Raw genomic sequence first — 22,644 nt, forward strand, 5'->3', positions numbered from 1 at the left:
GAACACAGCACCTCACAACCTAAGAGGCATTACTTAATGCTTTTTCAAAGTTATGGCTAGCGGCACTGGCAGCTGAAGCCTGTTATGAATGAGAAATCTCGCTACTGATGAAGAGAGAGCTACTAATACTGAGAGTGTATGCACCCTGGGGGTACCCGGGAGGGCCGAGGGAGCTGACAGCTCGAACCTCCAACAGAAAAGCTCCTGTCAAGACTCCCACACTCGCCCTGTCCCGATGGGAAGAGTGGTGGGCCTTGAAAAGAGTGGGAAGGGGAGCAATGAAGGAGAGAGCAGGCAGAGGTTACTGGGTGTTTCGTTGCTGGCAGGGGGGATAAGAGAAGGGGTGGTTGGAAAGTCACGGAGGCGGTGCTCTTCTGAAAGCTGTGTCTTTTCATCCCCTATTCCTCTCACACTTTTCCACCCTGCTTAAATTGACGGAAAAGCGGGAACATCATGACCTACAGGCAAAGAGAGAGGTGAGCAAAGTCATAATGCACGCTTAAGTGTTCTCTCTATCCTTTGTGTTTGGTGTTGGGTTTCTGAGAAAAGAGCCCATACAGCAGGGGAGAATGAGAGGAACGTACATATTGTATGCTTGAGATTGAATTCTTTGTCTAGTATTGAGCACAGAACTTGCCATGACCTTGTCCTTTTTCCTCAAAAAAATATTAGTCAGCATGAAGCAACATTTACAACCATTTTATATTTGTAGTGTGACATTTTTGTGAAACAAAATATTCAGATTTTTTTTCTCATTTTACTTTCATTTGGCCTTTTTATTTTTGATTTGCTCAGTATCTTTTTTTTTTTCATAAAAGTGAATTCACCAACCATCTTATTTCCATAATGAGAAATTTTTGTGAAACAAAATATTCAACATTTTGTCTTTTCTTCTTTGGATTTGTTTTCCCTTTTTTGTTGTAGTGAAGGACTTGTTCAACCAACAATGAAAAGTGTCAAGCAATCCTAGGCGTATATGGCTTTCTTCTTTCAGCCTAACACAATCGGAGTTATATTAAATAATATAATGGCTCTTCCAAGCTTTGTAAAGGCATTGAATAGTGCCTGAGTTTTTGAAGCTCCAAAAAGCACATCCATCATAAAAGTAATCCATACAACTCCAGTGGGTTAATAAATTCCTTATGAAGTGAAGCAATTTATTTTGTATGTATCCATATTTAAAACTTTTTAAACTATAATCACTGGCTTCCGGCAACAGCTGTATGCGTGTTCACAAGAGAGTCGAGTTCCGACAGAAGGGTGAACTCTGACCTGATGTATGATGTAGGCATAGCGTAAGCTTAGATGAGCATTGACAAACGCGGAAGCTCAGAGAGCAAAACAAAATGAGAAGTTTTAAAGAAAAATCAGGATTTTGACATGAGAAGGGGAGATGCATCATGGGTGAACAATTTAAGGATTCTCAATAGCAACTTGTGTGCATGTTGCTTCAAGAGAGCAACTATACATTTGTGGGTTTTTTTATGAATTTATTCATTTATAATCATTTCATTGTTCTGTTTAATCATATCATTATTTATTCATTTTTATTTATTATTTTCCTTGCTCTTGCAATGCTTGCTGTTGATTGATTGTGTGGTTTCTAGGATATTTGAATTTATGAATAAGCAATAAGAGTGTCTCTATTCAAGGTGTTTCACAGGACTATGATGTAAAGCAGTAATTTACCAATGTTTTTGCTTTGGTATAACAACACTTGTTGGATGTGTGCTGGTCAGATGAAGTACAGTATGGAACAAAGTCTGGATAAAGTAGGGATGAAGTTCAGTCTAAGTTTGAGAATTATTTTGCAGCTCATTCAATAGATTATTCAATAAACCCTGCTAATTTTTATCATCACTTTGTCTCCCGCTTCCTGCTATTTCTCGGCTTTCTCTGTCAACCTCTCAGGATGATAGAAAACTTTGAGTTATTATAGTTTTCGGTACCAGACAAAGTATAGTTTTTTGGATATTAGACAATACTCTGTTGACAGTTTTGGATAACAGAAAAAATGGACGTCTTCTGACTGGATTTTATAACAGATGGATGGGTGTTCGATCTAACATTTTTGGTCAGTAGGATATCGGCACAATTTAACATTACCAACCATTTTTTGTGAAACGATAATAAATACTTTTTTCCTAACATATTTTCATTTTCTTCTCTCTCTGTCTCTCTTTAGTGAACTCAATTGAAATAAGTTCACAGTACTCATAACGATTGCATCAATTATTTAAGTTTAGAAAGCATTCAGCTTCCAAATTTAAAATCCCAAATATCAAAATCAGTTTGTCAGAATATCTTATTTGTGTTCTGCAGAAGAAAGTAAGTCATACAGGTTTGGAATGACATGAAGGTCAGTAAAAGATGACAGAATTGTAATTTTTTAAGAACTTCATCTTTATGAGAATTGTACAGTATCTAGCCCTCTCTGTGAATACTGTAAATGTGAACCATCATGCGTTTTGTGGTGGAAACCCATAGTATAGTAGGTTAGAGTTTAGCTCTCAAAGGACTGAAGTTTGCTTAGGCTGCAGGTATTTTTTTGTGTGTGTGTTGCTTGCGTGTATTGCACTAGCTATCGTCTTGTCAAGACTCTCAGGGGAGAAAGAGAGAGAGAGAAGGGAGAGCTCAGCTGCTGCAGCTGCAGTGGAGTCATCACCGCCAGAGAGAGAACAGGCCAGCTCTGTCTGCATCACTGCTCCTGCATGCATGATCGGCTAACCACCTATGTGCCAATCAGTAGGTTTTAATTGGGTAAAGGAGGGCAGAATGTCGCCTGTAGCAATCGAACGGAACCGTTCCATCATCTCCTCCACCACCTCCTCCCCGTGCTGCCCACATCGTCTTTCATGCATTGGGAGTTGCATGCTCTTCATGGAGTTTGTAAAGACATTTATGCACTCTGGGGGTGCTTTGGAAATAAAAAGCATGCTCATGATTTTAGACATCAGGCACTGACAACAAAAGTGCCCGTAAAAATGAGACCATGCGATTAGTACATGCTGTTCCTGACTGGAACTAGATATCACATCTGTGTGAAGTTGTGCTTTTCTCTGGCGTTTTTTTTTTTTAGTCTGCTAGGTCTTATGACAATAATTTTTTTCCTCTATGATTATACATTTTTCCTTTGTTTTTTCCATCTTATATTATGCCAATGAAATGAGGGAGGACCTCATCATAGATTCCTGGTGTGTGTAGCTCTGTTTCATGAGTGAGCTGTGCTGTATCTATGGATCCTGTTGGAAAAAAGCTACTTAAACCAGCCTAAGCTGGTCTTAACTGGTCTCTCAGCCCAATCAGGCTGGTCTGTTGGCTTTAGAGGGGATTGGGCAGCTAAACCCCAGCTTCTCAGATTGTTTTTATTTATTTTAACTTTAAATTTCTATGATTTAATTACTTAATAGCTTTTCATTAAACTCACAACCCCCCTGCTGTTCCATCACAAACCCCAGTCTAGAACTGAAACTTTAAGCATTAGACAAGGCTCTTTAGCTCTTTATATGAGTAGCGCTATTTGTTTGGCTTTGATGAATGGCTTTAAATCAGACTTGCATTTCGATATAGATGTTAACTTTGAAGGTAGCAGCTAATGTAGACAGTAGTAAGTGAAGCAGCTTGTTAGGTTTTAGAAATGAGTGGGTATTGATTTAACACACATACTATTGATTCCATAAACTCGCACTGATGTATGCATATATTCCATATATTGTATCGGCTATAACCTGAGCTTTAAGGACCATTTGCAATATTCATTGTAACAAAGTGCTTAGCATAACACACAAACCAGGCAGACGGGAAACCTCCCCCAACTGCGCCACTGTCCTCTTTTTCTGGTACACACCTTCACCCCTGTCTCTTTCCTTTCATCTCCGTCCTGTTTTCCTCCTCTTTTGCGGTCTGTTTTATAACGTGGTCTGTATTGGGCTTTACACAGCAGAAAGGAAGAGATATAACAGGAAATTACAAGCTTCATCTTGAAGCCTTGGCTCAAATAACACAGTACTTTTTTGAGGTCTTGCATATTAACCGACCTTGTTGTTGTTGTTTTTGTTTATTATCTGCAATTTAATCTCCGGTTAAGTTAGATGAGCTAGAGTTAGTACATTAGAGACATTAAGCTGATTATCCTATCTGACATTTTAATATTTTTTTTTTGGGCCTGTCAACTGCAGTACTCTTGTGTTTTTTTGGTTCTTTTGCCATATGGCTTTTTATTCCAGCTTCTCTTAAGCAATTAATCTTGCTGCTATCATATCAGATTGATCTCAATTAGAGCTTCATTACAGCTTCATTCCACAATACAGAATATCATTTTTACATAACAGCTTTTTATTCTTTTTATGACTCTGCAAAAAGGCTGAACAGACAAGGACAATAATGACTATTCAGACCACTGTTGAATGACATTTGAACAAATGGTTCCTCTGTTTTTAACACCAATGTCTTGAAGTGTTCTGTGAAGTCCCCCTTCTTCTATCTTTTAAATTCATTGAAAAACATAACCACCAGAAAAAAATTAAAAGAGTGAAGAGAAACTTTACAGCATATTTATATACGTTCCCTCATTAGAAGTCCCAGACATGTTGTGCTTCTTTGCAACAGTGTATTTCAACAGATAATGCGTTCTCTCTTTGGGTTTGAATTGTTATTGTTTTTTTGTGATATTTACCCCCTTAGTTTTTCAGCTCCTCATCAGCATTCAAATAGTGTTTCTTCTGCATAAAGTCGAGGCTGATTTATTCAATAATTTATTAATTGGTTAATTAATCTTGTTGAAACAGACGGTTTAGGTTGTAATCCCCCATGCCTTGGGCCTGTCGTAAAAAAACAAGCCTGTCCTTGAATCTCATTTCTTCAAATCCTACTTGTCATTCTTTGTCTTCACATAATTTGATTTTGAGCCTTGTTGTGGCTCAGAATAATAGCGGTCATCAAATAGTAGCCATTCCTTTGTGTCAGGAGCATTACTTCTCATCAATCTTGCCCTCCCCTGATAATTTTTTTTATTGTTCTTTCTTTTGTGACTACATTTGTTTGTATCAGCCTTTCTTAGGTGTCACTTCCCCTGCCTAAATTCGAATCATTCTTTCACACTCTACACCACGCTTTCCTCCAGGTCTCTTGGATTGACGGTCATGCTACTGTTTGAGTCTGAAGTCGAGTTGGAGGAGTTGTTAGAAGTGAAGGCATGTAGATAGTTGTGCGTTAGGCCGTTGCCATACTGCTCGCTGCTACCCGTGCTGGATGTGCTGGTGGTGGAGGCACAGTGTACAAGCATGCCATGTAGCGACTGGCTACGGCGGGTCCAGATGACGCTCAGCCGCTTGGCGTAGCTGTAACACCTGGTGGTGGTGATTTCACCCGCATCAAAAGAGCAGCTACGCTTGGTTTTCAGTGCCTGCCTCAAGTCTGAGCCTCCTTCCTTTCCGTCATCTCCATCTTGTGTCAATGCAATCGAGGCCAAGACCTGTCTGTCCATGTCTCTGTCTTTCTCCAGAGACTTCCGCAACTTGAGCCTACCTGCTCGTTTTTGTGTCGGCATGGGCAGTGTGTTACTTGGGGAGTAGAAGAGTGTCAATCTCTCACTTTCTGGTGTGAGAGGACTAAAACATTTTTCCCTCACAGCCCCGTCACCCCTATCACGTGTGCCATGGTGTGGCTCCGGGCTCTGTTTAGGTTTTGGGAGAGAACTGGGCTTGTGTTTGTCTTTTGTTCTTTGGGCCAAGACTCCATTTGGCAACGCCACCATTATCATACTGTTGTTTCCGTTCGTCTGGGCGTAAACATCCACCCCTTTGGCCGGCAAGAACTTGCCGGGCCTGTTGGCATCATCCCGACACTCTCCGCATACGCGATGGCGCACCATCATGGCCACGGTGAAGACCAGAAGGGTTACTACCACCACGCCACCCACCATCACTGTCAGCGTGCCGCCCAGGAAGTGAGCGTGCAGAGAACGGCATTCTGGATAATCCTCTTTAGTGCTGAACTGGATGCAGCCCAGCACCTTTGTAGTAGCCAGGGAGGAGATGCCATCATCAAATATGGCCAAGACACACAGGCTGTAGTCTGCTCCTGACACCAAGTTTTTCAGCAGAAAATTATTACTGGTTGGAGGCAGAATTCTGTAACCAAATAGAAAAAGAAGAGAACATTTATGAGAAATTAAACGATATATTGAGGAGAAATGCAGCTAGAACTACATCAAGCACAATAAGTTGAGCTTGATAGATTTAGAAGCTCAGTTTTGCAATGAAAATGGCTTAGATCAATACCCTGCAGTGAAGGGGATTCAAGAAATTAGAAAATTAAGAAGAAACTACAGATGTTGTGGTTGCAGCAGTCTGACAAGAAATTAGGCATTTTTACATTAAAGCTGAGAGGGTGCTGACATACTTCTTGCCTGAAGGAATCCTGCCCACACTAGTCTTTACAATCTGCCATATCTGGCAGAAACTGTGTCTTTTCAGTACTCTTTAATAGACGTAATTGACTGTGTCCACTGCATTTGCTTTGGCTGCTTGGTATATGTGTCTGTAATGAAAATGCTTTGGATGGCTACACGTGATTCAAGTCCTTTAATTTACTTTACTTTGAGAGGCAATTCATGTTTACTGCAGAAGGACCTTGAACAATTTTAATTTCGTTTGCTCTGGTTTCAATAAGCTATTTGCCTCCTTCCTTTTCAGATTCAATAATCTTTTTTTCAAATTTGTCAGTTTTATAAATGTGTGTATTTTTCACTACACCATGTCTTCCTTGAGTATCAACCTCAGTAAAAAGGATTGTAGTGTTTTTGTGCTGCACTGTAAAGAATCAAAGACCGTGTTCACATTCAAGTTGACTTGTCTTATTTTTGAGATAAGTGTGACAGCATATCAATGAGACATTTGCATGCTTATCTGCATATAAAATTTCAGAAATCTTATGGATCATTTGAATTACAACTTCACAGGATCTTAATGATATGCTGTTAATAAAGCCCTTGATTTTCTCAGAGTCGTCTTAGGCAATGATTTTGTAAAAGAATTGAAATAAAAATTCTCCCATTATTTCTATAGAATGGTTTGCATTCTGAGACCAGTTCAGGTCAAATGTATGCTAGGGATTTTTTTTTAACCTGAACTATTTTTAAAGGGTTATGAAACCCTAAACTAAATTTTCTGAGATTTTAAGAGTTGTGAGTGTTGAACATCACAGATGACAATGTTACCATCCATGAGTTTCAATTATAGGAAAAAACTAGTTAATTGTAAGCTTTTTTTGCACTATTTTCATCTTCCAGGATTCTTATTGAATTCGTCTTTGTGTCAACATCACAGGACATGAAGTTTTCTTGTTACTATAGAACATCAATGACCCATCTGTGTCTCATAATTATTTATGAGACTGTGTCCTTATCCTATGAGAAGACCCCTCGCTTAGTTATTCATAGCAGTTTGCGTTGATTTCCTAATGGCAGGTGCTTCAAACGGTGAGATCGCAGACAGGAAGTGAGAGATGCATTAATGGGTCAAAAAGAGTGTTTGTTTTTGCTTTGTAAGTGTTTCTGCATTGCATAAGTTCTCTTTCATAGACCCTGAGTCTTTGACACAAAAGCGATTCATCCACACTGTGAGTGTGAGTTGTCTTTACTCCCCTACTACCATTTAAAATTATGCCATATCCAAATTATGCCTCAAAAGTTAAAGATGCAACAGTACGTTCATATATACATTTTCGATGCAAAGTACAAATGCGAACGGCTGTGCATTTTTTTGTGCCTTAAAGATTATTACAGTGTAGCTGTCACGGTATATGTATGGATTTGTGTAATTTACGGTGAGCTTACAAAGCCATGTATAATATATGTATATTGAGTTGCATATAATAGTAAATTGCAGCATGTATTTGTGGGAAGCTTTGATGCTTTTAACTCAATGAGAGCAAAATAAATGAGAAGACGTTGCTGTATTGTTGGTCCCCTCCCCGCCCACTCAGCTTACCACACCCACTTTTGTATAATTTTTCAAACCAGTGGTGAGAACTGACTGGTGCTAAAACAGGGGGTTTTAAGGTGAAGTATGTAGTTTCTGCGACACTTTGTGGCACCTAGCGGAGTTACCAAAATAAAGCATATTTTTAAACAACCTTGCAAATGTCCCTTTCACATGCCGCGCCTCCCTCAACATAACCATCACAAACATCTCGCTTATAATAAACCCATCCAACATATCTGACATGAATAGACACAACTGATTGAGGCACTCTACACTGGAGACATCAAAGTAAACGTTATAAACTGGTACATTTGTCTTTCTGAATGGGAATGATGATGCTGTATAGTATAGAAGCGTTCATTAGAGCACTGAAAGCAAATACCCCATTTGTTTTGATGTGTTATGAATTTCTTTTCCCATACTTCACCTTTAAAAGAATGTTCTAAGGTTAATACAAGCTCTGTCGACAGCATTTGTGGCATTTTGTTAATTACCACCAAAATATTGAACATTTTTAAATGTTTAAATTATTTTTATTCTTTCTTTCTTTTGTTTGGGTTTTTCTCTTCCTAAAAAGTAATCATGTATCTTTGCATATATCACGGTAAAGTTATCAACTTTACATGGACCGGAATTGGAAATATTGGATATAACTTTGCATGTTGACACACACAATGTAGTGCCTTGCTGTAACCATGAATTTTTCTTAAAAAAAAAAACTAACAAAAAAAAACAACCTTAGAAACAAAATTGTTTTCTGTGGTTACTGACATTATGCCACAAATGTTGTCGATAGAGCTTAACTTGTATTAAATGTGGAGCGTTCCTTGAATGCACAAAAATAACTAGGAAAAAGTCTGTCTCTGTAGTTTAACAATGCACTCAAGGTGGCCAGTCTGTGTGTAATGTCTATCTTCTGGCCTAGTGTGGCTTACTGTGTTTACTCTTACAGATTCCTGCGTGTTGATGGGAATAGCTGTAGTAACAGGTCCATTATGAAGATGCCTGGCCTCCCACTCATCCACTTCTCTGCCTGCCATCACTCAGCAACTGCTGCTACTTCTGCTACCCTCTTTAGCCCATCCTCCTTTATCTATATATATATTTCTCTCCTTGTCACACAAACATGCCCCTCACCTTCACCATGCATTATTGATCCCAATCCCTGGCAATCCCACTTCGATGCCAGAATCGGTTCTTTGTGTACATTTGCAATGAATATGTTGCATTTGTAAGCTCCCTTCAGAGTTATTGAGTTTTTATAACTGAAGGAAGGTTGCAAAGGTAAAGGAAAAGGTAATGAGAGGAGAGAGTGAGATAAACAAATTAGATCATAAAATGAAGGCTACCATGGAGGAATTTTCTTTTTTATGTGTGGAGTAGGATATTTGAATTCAAACTGTGCTGTTTGTCTATCCAGATACTGCTGCACAGCATACAAAAATTAATACAAAACATCCATATCCGTGATCAGTAGCTGAAACAATACCCAGATGATCTTGTACTGCATCTGCTAAGATTCTGAGGTGTGCAAAAAGTGGACACTTCATTATCTCTTGAGAGAACAAGAGCTGAGGCGTCAGATTCAAAAGATAAAAATGAGCCAGTTGGCTTTTTTTAAAAGTGCAAGTAGTGCTCGTTCCAAGAAAGTTTCTTTTGATTAAATTTTACTTGTTTAACAATAGCCAAATACGTTGTCACAGGTCAAAGAAGACAAGGAACACCCGATAACACAGCAGATATAGTATGTCTGGAAATGTATTTATTCTACAAACCTGCATGCCAAAAGACCATCAAATGTTGAGCATCAAATGTTGAGAAGTTCTTCTCTAAATTTAGTACAAACTATAAATGTAAGGGATTTTGGACACTACTACTGTAGAACTAATGTGATTCCTCCCAGCTGTCTAAGTGTAAGCAACTCCCACAACCCTTCCCTTGTGACCTTCCCCATTTCTCTATCCCTTTCTCCCTCCATTTAGATCCATTTCACTCTTTCTGATTCAATGTGTCACCATCTTCAAATGTGTAGGTTTTGCCCTTTTAAAGGGTCCATCCTGTTTTCCCCAGAGTCAGCAGGTCCTCTCACTCCACTGCTCTGCTTTCTTTACCCACCCCTGGCTATAAATAGCTTACTGTATCTCTCTTAGCCTCATGGCTCAACTTGAATCTTCCATCCGCTTTGGGGCTATGACTGTTTCCTTTGGCCTTATCCTTTTATCAATATCTGAAGCCTATAATCCATGAACATGAGCACCAAGGATGCTTACATGCATTCACTTGAAATGGATGAAAACCAACCACTGAAAACCAGCACGTCATTTTCTTTTTTGTCAAAAGTGCTGCCACAATACAAAAAAGGTCTTGCTGCGAGATCAAGAAACATGATATCCTTACCTATAAACAAGTGCGTCGTCAGCAGTGCTATTGTACTGGATCTGATACATCCACACCAAGAAAGGCGTTGAAGATCGACCCATTTTCCAGCGAATCTGAGCTGAATTGGATGTCACGCCTAGAACTCCTACCAGGGTTTCTGTTCCTCCGTTACTGCTTCCGCTTCCTCTTTCTCCAGTATCTCCTTTGCCTCCTGTGACATTCAGTACAGTGACCACACCAGTCCCTGCCCCTTCAACCCCTCCCCGCCCACTGCTAATATCAGAGGATCCAGGGTCTCTATGGTTAATAAGAGATATTGTACTATTCCCCCTGTGGGGAAGAGGGATGATCTTCAATTCTACCAGAGCTGTAGATTCCCCTGCAGCATTGATGGCAATGCATGTATAGGTGCCATCATCTCTGGCACGGGTCACCAAAAAATCCAGGGTCCCGTTGTAATATGAACGAATGCGACTGGAGTTGGCCACAATACGGTCATCTGGTGACACCCAATGAATAACTGGCTCAGGGTCACCAATGGCTCTACATTTAAGTGTGGCTCTTTGGCCCTCCAACACCCACAGCTTGTTGGTATTACGGGTAATCAGTGGTGGCTCACATGTGAACTCTTCTTCTGGGATGGACCAGAAGTAGCGACCCGCCAGATGAGCAGGTGTGGCACACGTCTCCATGTCATCTTCCCGAATCAGTCGTCGTAGCCACAACAGCTCACAGTTGCAGTGCAGGGGATTCCCCCCAAAATTAAGGCTGATGATGGAATTGTATGGTGTTGGACTGACAACCCCAATCTGGGATCTGGAAAACAGTGGGTCAGGGGGAAGAGTCTGCAATCTGTTTGAGGTCATATCCAGTCGAGACAGTTTGAAGAGCTCACTGAAAGAACCCTCAGCAATCTGGTCTATTAGATTGTGATCTAGATTTAGGGTGTGCAGGCTAGCCATATTCTGTATAGATTCCCAAGGAACCCTGCGAAGGTTGTTGTAGGAAAGGTCCAGATCTTCCAGAGTCAGTAGGAAGTCATCAAAAGCATCTGCTGAAACATCTGTGAGCTGATTGTTGTTGATGATGAGATGCTGAAGGTTAACAAGACCTGTCAGATCCTGAGGTCCCACCATTGTGAGACGGTTGGTGTCCAGGTGAAGTGAACGCAGACTCTCCAGATCAGCAAAAGCCAGTGGTTTTAGAGCATGAATGGTGTTGCGTGACAGTGTCAGGTCAACAAGTCCTGTCATATTCGCAAAGTCTGCACCTCCCACTTCCAGGATGTAGTTGTCAGCAAGACGGAGTTCCACAGTGCGGCGATCAATGTTCGGTGGCACGAAAAGCAGACCTTTATTCACACAAAGTGTGCTTAGAGACTCAGATAAGTTCCGACACACACAGTGGATGGGGCAGATGGACACCATGCCCCATGTCTCCCCTGCCAACACACCTTGTCCGCTCTGCAGCAATACAAAGCTTAGGAGACCCAGCCAGAAAATTGTTGATTGTAGCATGGGACAGGGGCGGACACTTATTGTGCTATTGAAAGAGTTAGATGAAGCAGGATATCTCCTTGACTGGATCCATTTTGAATTGCCCTGTTCTTGCAACAGATTGGTTCCTCTAGATGAACTCCCTGGTTCTGTGTGTGGCATGGTAACCAGGTTGTCCACAGACCTGTGCAAAGAGAACAAACATTAGTGGCTTCAACTCATAACTTGAACTGGAAAAAAAGAAAAAGAAAAAAAGAGTACTTTCTCTGTCCCTCAATCTAGGGACTGCTTTTCCATTCACTAATCCCCTGCACAAATGCAGTTATCCATTAATTGCCAGTGAGACTGGGTATTATGTCTAGTCGCTTATCCAGTATAAGCTCACGTCATCCAACAGTGTATCAAAGAGGAGCTAATCGTGACCCAATCTACGATTGTCAATGTCCATTGGTTCAGATTAATGATCTACCTGGAATCCTTTGTCAGTTGTTTGGATCTTATGGCATTTATCATGTGCCCAGCAAGAACCTTAAATTTTTACCCTGTTTTGTGAGCGAAAGAGAGACTCGATTTGGCTGCCAGGGACAAGCCCCAAGATGATCAGTCACATTCTAAGTGATGAATGCCTTGGCTGTCTTCTCATCGCAGATGTGAGATTATGTGGCTGTTGTTGTGGCTGTGTGTGCAGACAAAGTGTATCTATTTACCCAAGTCTTATGTCCTTCTGTTTGTTCCCCCCCTCTGCTGCTCCCTGCTCTTCTAAAGGGGTCTGATTACTCCATTAACCTGATACATAACTGTCTGTGTGTGTCTGCTCTGTCGCACACATGGACAGAAAAAATTCAACCCGTGAAAGGACAGGAGGGAGCGACACAAGCTGCAACGAGTGTGTAAATGAAGTTTAATTGCTTTCACAAGAGTGAAAACCTTGAGTGAAATCTAATGGACTATTGTTCCTGAGTGTGCAAATGCTTGACTTAGTTTAATTAATCCATCAGTCACCATCAACAAATATGTGTTATGCTGCGATGGTGTTATGCCACTGCTTCTGTTTGTTGTTTACATGATTTTGGCCTGTTCATTTCAGTCTTACATAATGGTTCCAGTGTCACACTCACAAAGCAGTTTTTTTTTTTTAAATAAGAGTGTGTGTGCAAGTGAGAAAGAGTGAGATGAAGAGATAAGATGGGGCAGCATTGAGAGTACAGTTATATTCTATAAATAACCATGTGCAATTGGCTCAAAGCTTTATGTGTGCAAATTTCTTATACAGAATGAATACCCAGTGGAATTTTTAGGTTCATTGTGCTGAATCTGTAGTTACACATTGTAAATATCCTGCAAACAATTGACAAACCTCATGAGGTCCTACCTGCCAGCAGGAGGTTAGTTTGTGCATGGAGGGAAAGGATAAAGTGACAAACAAAAAATGCTGTAATTTTCATACCTGTTGTGTCTGTTTCATCAAGATTTAAAATGGTTTCCAATCCGTTCAGTTCTTTTACAGACAAACTGACCAGCTAGTCCCATTCTTGCTTCAGATGAAAATCCAGAAGTAAAACACTGTAAACACTGTGGAAATATTCAGTTGTTCTGAGGGTCATTTCATTCCTCATGGTTAATGACCAAAAATCATGATGATTTAAATTTGATCTGTGGTCATATGGATGAATTACTGTCACATCATGACTGCCTTGCCGTTCTTTTCTTCGCCATGAGTCACTCTGCCCCGTTTCCATAATCTTCTGTGAACCTCAGTTAAAAGGAAGTTGGTATGTCTGGATAATTTTTTTTCTTGATTTTCATTATTTCCTGTTTCAGGAAACGCTTCCAACATCCATTCTCCTTCACTTCACAGCATTTTTTAAATTATGAATCCAGTGAAATTGAATCCAGTTTTCATTCAGTCTTCTATTTGCAAAGGTGCTTCCAGTAGCAAGTGCATCCAATCCATTGAATCTCAGGGTAAACTGCCAAAAGAAACACAAATCCCTCTTGATAAATATTTAACCAGTATTAAAAGCTCCCATTCTTTTTTTAAAAAAGCTCACATCAGTTTCCTTTTTTTCTCTCATTTCTCTTGCATAGAGTTTTAGCTCAGATGCCACATCTTAAAGTGGAAAGCAGATTGTGTATCATTCATGTCTGTTTGCTGATGTCGGCGTCTTAACACTATTCAGGATCCTAAATTAATTGATTCTTCCTGTAAACTGCCGCATTAAAGCAAATAATCCAATTAGACCTGCTTTCAAGCAGACCCTGTGGGTCTGACTGAGCCAAATTTGTCTATGTATGTGTGTGCACGCACTCTTGTCTAGATGGACTTGAGGTCTATACACTCATTTTCACTGTACAATTCCCTCTTTATTGTTTTCTCTCTAATTAACTCTGAAATGTTAGTCTTTCTACTCTCTTAACTATCTCCAAATCCACTCCTTCTCAGCCTTTCCTAAATACCTAAAGGGTAAAGGTAAACGTATACCAACCTTTTTTTATTTCCAAATTTCTGCTTATGTCCATCCGAGAGAACTGCTGCCCTTTCCAGGGGTCCCTTTCCCTCTACATCTCAGGTTTCTCCAAGAGGGATTTTGGGTAGCATCCTCACCCCTCGTTTCTTTCCCGACAGCTTCTTTTGTTTTTACTTTTGCAAACGGTCCCAGTAAACCCTGCCCACAAAGTAGGCAACCATTACCTACAGTCGTGAAGAACCTTTATATAATTGTGCTGTTGAGTCCCAGCTGATGTCGCTTATTGCCATCAATCAATGCCTTGTTTTGCTTTTTCAGTCCTGCTCTGTATTCTTGAACTGCGTGAGTCTGTGATTTGTTGGTTTCGATGCAGGGAGCAAGCCGATGTGAGTGCGAGCATTTGCGACTGCAATGTGTCTGCTACAGCAAGGGCAGAGTGAGCGGGAGGGAGGGAAGAGAGAAGGGGGGGGGGGGCGTGAGAGAGAGAGAGAGAGAGAGAGAGAGAAAGCAACGGAGGGGAGAGTGGTAGAGCCTGAAGCAGTCTTGGCTCTCGGTATGAAGGGAGAGACAAAATGCAAGGGTAAAAATGGCAGAATGAGAGTGCATTGGCAGACTGGGGTGTGGAGTTGGATGTGCGGAGGAATTGCCCAAAGCTCTGTCCCTCTGACAGTACATTTTTAACAGCAGGGCATCACTGGTGAGCAGACACGTTGAGAACTTTGTCACAAATGCACTCATAGAGTCGATTTTTCACCTTATGTAAATGCCAATTCATTATATATCATTAAAACGGATACTGAAACAGCAACTGATTTTGAGAAATCTGTTTTTAGAGATATATGATAAGGTTGGTAATTGAATTCTAGTGGTGATTCTGATGCCTTTGACAGGATATGACATGGTTCCATTCCATCCCCAAAACTGTATAGTTGACTGTCAAAAAAAAAAAAAAAAAAAAAATCATAGTATGATATAAAAAAACACTAAAAACTGGTTAAAAAAAATTAAATGGATAAACTTCCAAATATCAATAAAACAGTAACAGCTTTCACAATAATTTGTTTGTTAACACTAGTTAATGCAGTAGTATTATGAACTATAAATGGGCAAGTTTTATCATTCTAAGTTAGTCATTTAAAAATACACTATGCACTTTGTTGTTAATCCATGTTTATTCATAATACATGAACTAATGTTAACTTTTACTGCTTGAAATGTTAAAACTGTATTAGTCTACACTACTGTTTAAAAGTTTGAGGTTGGTAAGAGTTCTTTGTTTTTGAAATAAGCCTCTTATCCTTAGGCTGCATTTATTTGATCCAAAAATACAGTAAAACAGTATTATTGTATATATATATTTTAAGAAACAATTTATTCCTGTGATGACCCAGCTGAATTTTCAGCAGCCATTACTCTGTAGTATCACATGATCCTTTAGAAATCATCCTATTATGTGGTTTAATTTTTGTGTGGCATTTTTTCAGGATTCTTTGGTGAATAGAAAGTTCAAAAGAACAGCATTTATTTGAAATAGAAATATTTTGTAACATTATAAATGTCTTACTGTCACTTTTGATCAATCCTTGCTGGATAAAACTATTAATTTCCTAAAAAGAAAAAAAAAAATCCAACTGACCCCAAACTTATGAATGGTAGAGTATGTAAGAATAAACATTAACCATGATTAATAAATGCTGTAGTGTTAGCCTAAAAGTGTTAGCCTAAAATGAATGTCTTGGCCCAGTGGTATGACTATTGTTGTTGATGCAAGCAGTCGGGTTCAAAATAGAGGTCTTCACAGGTCCACTTGGATCCAAAAAACCCGAGGTCTGGTCTGACCGATCCAAAACTTCGACGAGACACAGGTCAGGTTCAGTATCTGTGGCCTCGGGTAATTTAAAATAAATGTGCTTTTTCCAAATGGACTGGAGAAGACCCAAATTCTTTTAAACTATGTCAGGCATTTAACAAAATGTTATTTAAAACAATTCTATGATAACATTATCTCACATTTTATAAGTTCTCTCTGAATCATCGCTTCTACATCCAATGGACTATACTATACACACGGTTGCTTCTGCATTTAGACTTAGTTGCTCCATTTTTGCCTACCGTTTCAATGACTGCTGTCAGCATGGATTTAAATAAACTTTCAATGTGTCTGTCTCGGGTTGGGTTTTCTTTTTAAAAAAAATTATTTATGCACATTGAGTTCGGGTAAGAAGTGGTTCGGGTCGATTCGGGTTGGGTACAGATTTTAGGACCCGAGAAGACCTCTAGTTCAAAACCCCACTGTCTGTACTAAATCATGAGAGAGCTGTTCTTATAAGCTGAGCTGTATAATCATCTTATGAGAGTGAGGCTTATACAGCCTTACACAGCCAGCAAAGTTGAGAAGTAGCGAAATATGTTCTGTCCAAGTTATACTTTTTCTCAGTTTCTCATGTTCTATCTCGTATTCCCATATCCTTTGTTTTTCTGGGCTCTGTGATTTTAGGTGAGCGTGAGTCACTCACAGTCTTTATGCGGGTCTATATATAGAGGCCCAGGCACGGCTAAGCGGACCGCACACAACATTGCCAGCGGCCCGCTGGAGCCCAGCTCCACACACTTGGAGCATGTAACCGGTGGGCTCAGAGTCTGCTAAACCTCACTGTGGCTGACGAATCAGACTCAAGATTTGGCTAGCGAGCCAGAATCAGTCTTGGTTCAGTTAAATCATGTCTCTGACTATGACAAATCATGAATAATACATTTAAGTACCATAAGACAATGATGAATGATTCATGTGTGTACGTTGCACCTGCATAAAGAAAGAGACTGCAACTGCTGGATCTAAACCACAACTAATTTCTGTGAAAGAGTGATTTCCAAGCAGAAGTACATACACCCCAGTGGAAACTTAACCCTCTGGAGTATGAGGCTGATTTGGGGTCCTAGAGAAGTTTTGACATTCCCTGACATTTGTTTGACATTACAATTTAAAATAATAGTTTTCGATTTTAATATACTTTAAAATATAATTTATGTCTGTGAAGCAAAGCTTTCATCATTTCTTGCAAACAAAACCTTCATTGATGTGGCACTATATAGGCTATTTTACAGTAAACTCTTCATAATCTGTCCAAAACAGGCCAAAGAAATATTGTCTAAACATTCATATTGCTATGACATTTTATGTATCTTATTTGTTATATTTTAGAGCCTATAAATGTTAATGTGCAGTTTAATATGTTGTTAACACATTTTATTTCAGCATTTATTACATATTTCAGTTGATTTCACTCATCTCAGTATAGCAATATTTTTTGGGAAAAGCCAATAATTATTCAAACATGCAGGATTCATGTTTAAACTGTTTTTGTGGCTTAATATTGACAGACACAAGTCTATGTCAAGATAAGAATAAATAATTTAGGGAAAAAAAAAAACTTAACATGGCATGACAATCCTCGGGTTGATCAAGTTGATCCTCGAAATGGAATTGATTCCAGCCATGCTCTTCCTTGAGGTAAATCCTTTTAGAAGTATTCCTCAGTGTATCTCAAAACAAAGTACATGAAACTGACTACGCTTTTCTTTTTTTTTTTTTTGACTGTGTTTTTCTGAGCTGATGCAGGCGTTCACTCTGTTGCATTGATCGGATCAGAATCTGAATAGCGCTTGCGCTCTGTGGTTATAGCCGCATTAGCGGATAATGAGCTGACTCGCAAACGACTGAAATGTCTCTCGTTTCAAACAGATTACATAAACAGAGAATATTTGTTTTCGATTTGACTTACATGATTTAGAACCTGACATTTCACTCTTTCTTTAGACATAAGTCTCATGTTTGTGTGTTAAGTGTTCACTAAGTTAGTTAATTTTCTGAGGGAGTATCAGATTTAACTTCATTCAGAGAGAGATGACAAGTCGCTCATCATGTTAGTTTTCTTTATTTTGCAAAAAGCACAACATTTAGTTTTTACTGTGAGTGTACACAAATAAAAGAAGACATTCTATAGTTTCAGTTGATATATTACTTCTGGCTCTATGACAAAAAATGACGTAGTATTTTAAATTGATTTTGCTGCTATGTTAAAAAAAATCCAGCAAAACACGCCGGCGCTTTTCCCGACTTTTAACTGTTAAGCGGGTTACTGTAAGATTTAGTTTCTGGTTCTTAAACCTATTGGAGAGAATTTACAACATAAATGGTAGGGCTGTAAAAATTTGGCTAAAAACAAAGTGTAACGACTGAGACAAATCAGGCACAATTATTTGTCATATTTAACAAATAATCTTTAAAACTCACTCTGAGGCCTGCGGGGACCCCCCCCCATGGACCAGCCTGTGCATGGGCCTCAGTTACCATGGCCTATCAGATAAGGCTTAGTATATTGCCCCCAAGTATGTGGCCACGTGGAAAAGCAGAGGCAAAGAGACCCATAGCCCTCAAAACAGACTTTCCTGCATTAATTTATAGATGAACTGATCTATAAATGAACATGTATTCCAGGACACTGTGTTTAGGACTATGACTGTTTTGTGCAGCATCTTTTGTATGATATTTTGTGTTAAGCATATTTTAGGATAAGAACCAATGGTTAACGTAAACTCACCTATACCAAGTTTGGTGTCTACGAGTTTGTATTTTGAAGATTTAAATGATATATTATATGATATATACATATGATATATTGATACCTGTGCAACACATCAATATTACAAGAATCTTTAATAGGTTCTTCTTCATCAACTCAGCCAGTTTAATCATGCTCAAAGACAAAAGCCAAAAACTCCCCCACAAATGAAGTTCCCACCACAGAAATTCCTCTTTCCTCATTGGTCAGGTCCACCCTGGGAGGTGGGACTTCTCCCGGACCTTAAAAACAGTAATACTGTGAAACTGTCACAGACACTCATTTTTAGTTTCATTATCAATGACTTTTAGTTTCTTTTCACTAGTTTCCTGTCTTCCTTTGTTCTGTTTTGCCACCACTTATCAGTTGTCATGGTAATTCTTTTAATCCTCATTTGTCCAGTCTCATTTATGCATTAGTGGAATATTCACGTTCATATTTGTTGGATTAACCTGAGTTATTAAAGACTTTTAACCTAATCTTCTTCTTCATCATCATCTGCTTACTGCAACTATGCGTGACAGACCTCAAACCAAGAATGGAAATTGCTTCCATTAACGTTGCCCCATGAGGGGCAACAAAATTCTGAGAGGAGCGACAGTGTTTATGTTTCAGTATGGCAGAGACCTAGAGGCATATGTAGAGGAGTTTCTCGACATCTGCCATCATGCCACCTGCGACAATGTCTGTTTGATGGAGGGATTTCGGTGTGGTTTGGATGAAGATCTCTGCTTCACCATGCCCTGCAGCGTTCCCTGCTGGACCCTGGGTGGTTACATCAACTTCGCGCTGTGGACAATGGATGACAGCAGACCTCACAGACGTTGTGTAACCAGACCCAGAGCATAGCCCACCAACACCCTGTGCCACGGAGATGACAATACCAGAGCCCTACGCAAATGGAGAGCTTCCGCTCTGCGTGAGCATGGAGCCTGTGACGACAGTGCCCACAAATGCCCTGGAGTCGAAACCCCAACATGACTCTGACCTGGCAACAGCCATCCCTGTGGGAATTTTGGTGGACTTGGATACTGGTGAGGACTTCGCCTTACACCCTCGGTTCTACCAGAGACCCTTGTAAAAGTCTTTACTGTCACTTTTGATCATTTAAATGCATCTATGCTTAAAAAAAAGTATTAATTTCTTAAAAAAAAAAAAAAAAATCTTAGTGGCCCCAAACTTTGAATGGTAGTTTATATTTTTCTACGAGTATGCAATTTGTAGCAAATTAGCTCAAAGGGGAAATATTAATAATTATTCATAACTTTTTATGATTATTAATTATGATTAATTATGAATCAGTTAATCAGATTAACTTGATGTAGCTACATTAAAATTACAATTACTCAATCAGTTTCATTCTGTGAACACTCAGTATTGATTATTAATTAATTCTAAGAGAAGGGTATTTTTCATGGCCATAGAAAAATAATTATTTCTTAGCATTTACAGCACTTAGAACTGGTACCAAAATCTAAATAATTTAAGTGGCAATTTATTGCAGTGAGTCAGAACCAAATATGTATTGTACACAAGTTTTATTAACTAAATCACGAACACATAACTAAACTAACAAACACATATAATACATACACACAAGTCACACGTACATGGGTAAAATGATAAATGATAGAGTGAAAAAGTGGGAACAGGAAATGGAGCTATGGAGAAGTCAATTAAACAAGCTGGAAGGACCATCAGTGTTCCCAGTAATGAAGCACCTTTGCTAACAAAGGTGGTTCACAAATTGATACTAAATCACTGTTGAGTGTTCAAATGTACGATACTTGTAAAATGCCTTTAAATGTTGAGAAGCATTGTAACTGCAGGTTGAGAAGAAATCCTTGATGGTTCGGTCCGAAGTTGTAATCAATATCTTCTATGTTGGGTGAAGAGATATGAAACAACTTAAGCTGTTAATTTGACTCTTGTAGTAGGAAAGAGTTAATATATTTTTCAACAAATAAATACAGCCTTGGTGAGCGTAAGAGACTTCTTTCTAGAAGATTAAAAAAAAAAAACTAAAACTAAATGGTATAGTGTATGTCCGTATATACAGTACACTATATTCCCAAACATGCATCAAAACACACAGTAAATGAAAACAATGAAAATCTGCAATATTTCAATAATAAACCAATCTCTGTTTCAATTAAATGTTTTTGCTGCTGGTGTCGTTCTCATTCAAATTTGTACAAATAATGAAGTATTTTGCTCATGGGTGATATTTTAGACTTTTTAAAGGGTTAGTTCACCCAAAAATGAAAATTGTGTCATTTATTACTTATCCTCATGCCGTTCCACACCCATAAAACCTTCGTTAATCTTCAAAACACAAATTAAGATATTTTTGTTAAAATCCGATGGCTCAGTGAGGCCTGCATAGGGAGCAATGACATTTCCTCTCTCAAGATCCATTGATGTACTAAAAACATATTTAAATCAGTTCATGTGAGTACAGTGGTTCAATATTAATATTATAAAGTGACAAGAATATTTTTGGTGCGCCAAAAAACAAAAACAAAATAACGACTTATATAGTGATGGCTGATTTCAAAACACTGCTTCAGGAAGATTCGGAGCATAATGAATCAACGTGTCGAATCAGCTGTTCGAAGCGCCAAAGTCACGTGATTTTCAGCAGTTTGGCGTTTTTAACGCGATCCGAATCATGATTCGATACGCTGATTCATTTATGCTCAAGCTTCCTGAAGCAGTGTTTTGAAATCGGCCATCACTAAATAAGTCGTTATTTTGTTTTTTTGTCGCACTAAAAATATTCTTGTCGCTTTATAATATTAATATTGAACCACTGTACTCACATTAACTAATTTAAATGTTTTTAGTACATTAATGGATCTTGAGAGAGGAAATGTCATTGCTGGCTATGGAGGCCTCACTGAGTCATCGGATTTCAACAAAAATATCTTAATTTGTGTTCCGAAGATTAACAAAGGTCTTACGGGTGTGGAATGGCATGAGTAATAAATGACAGAATTTTCATTTTTGGGTGAACTAAAGGTTTGAAAGATGAGAATTAAGATAATACAAATGTCTTGAATTTAGTTATTTCCTCATGTGGAATTTGTTTATGAATAATTTGCTGTTTCTCAGTCGATTGCCCTCAGAATTGACAAAATTTGTGGAAGACCTCATTATAATAATGATAGGTTTTATAGTATTAATTTGATGTAATGTGACTAAAATAAATTAAGAAGAAAACATTTCTAGGTTGATGTTGTTTAAGGCATATTTGAGCCTTTCCAATGAGACTGTGGATATACAGTAGGTTGGGAAACAGAGTAAAGCACAGAGGACTTGAGTTATTTCAGCACCATTGAGAGCTCCAAACTCTGAGCTAGTCAAACTGGTTAAATCTGTGAGACTATGTTGTGATACTGCCATCTGTACTTCCATCTGTCTCTTTATACAGGTCCCATGGCTGGATGATTGGCACTGTAACTGCTCATTTAACCCTGCTTTCTTCGATGTGGGTGCTCCTTATTTCTAAATGTAAAAATCCAGACCATGGATTTTTAGGTAGCCATGCAAAAATCCATATATACCTCTCTGTGCTTATATATGGACCCTCTCTTTTGCTCTCTCCCTTAACTTCATCCAGCCATTGTGAAGAGACTTGTGGGGATTGAGTTTCTGGCAAATAGCCAGTGGTTTACCACTAAATGACGTGGTC

General features: G+C 39.0%; 2 protein-coding genes across 2 annotated transcripts in view; one reads left to right on the forward strand and one right to left on the reverse strand.

Moving 5' to 3' along the window:
• pcxa (pyruvate carboxylase a) overlaps positions 1-22,644 on the forward strand; it is a 180,756-nt gene that overhangs the window by 123,573 nt on the left and 34,539 nt on the right. The gene's annotated exons all lie outside the window — the stretch shown is intronic.
• lrfn4a (leucine rich repeat and fibronectin type III domain containing 4a) lies at positions 4,330-13,448 on the reverse strand. The gene is made up of 3 exons (XM_048167550.1): positions 13,308-13,448; positions 10,383-12,044; positions 4,330-6,131 (listed from the first exon to the last, which is right to left on the reverse strand). The coding sequence occupies exons 2-3, from the start codon at positions 12,020-12,022 to the stop codon at positions 5,102-5,104; spliced, it is 2,670 nt and encodes an 889-aa protein (XP_048023507.1). The 5' UTR covers positions 12,023-12,044; positions 13,308-13,448; the 3' UTR covers positions 4,330-5,101.

Source organism: Megalobrama amblycephala, linkage group LG18 (genome assembly GCF_018812025.1).
Source record: "Megalobrama amblycephala isolate DHTTF-2021 linkage group LG18, ASM1881202v1, whole genome shotgun sequence".
NCBI lineage: Eukaryota > Metazoa > Chordata > Actinopteri > Cypriniformes > Xenocyprididae > Megalobrama > Megalobrama amblycephala.

Excerpts from the sequence above, each read along its gene's own strand:
- lrfn4a (XM_048167550.1), bottom strand. The coding sequence starts at position 12,022 with ATGCCACACACAGAACCAGGGAGTTCATCTAGAGGAACCAATCTGTTG. Across the intron at positions 6,132-10,382 it reads GACGACGCACTTGTTTATAG|AATTCTGCCTCCAACCAGTA; the intron begins GTAAGGATATCA and ends ATTTGGTTACAG.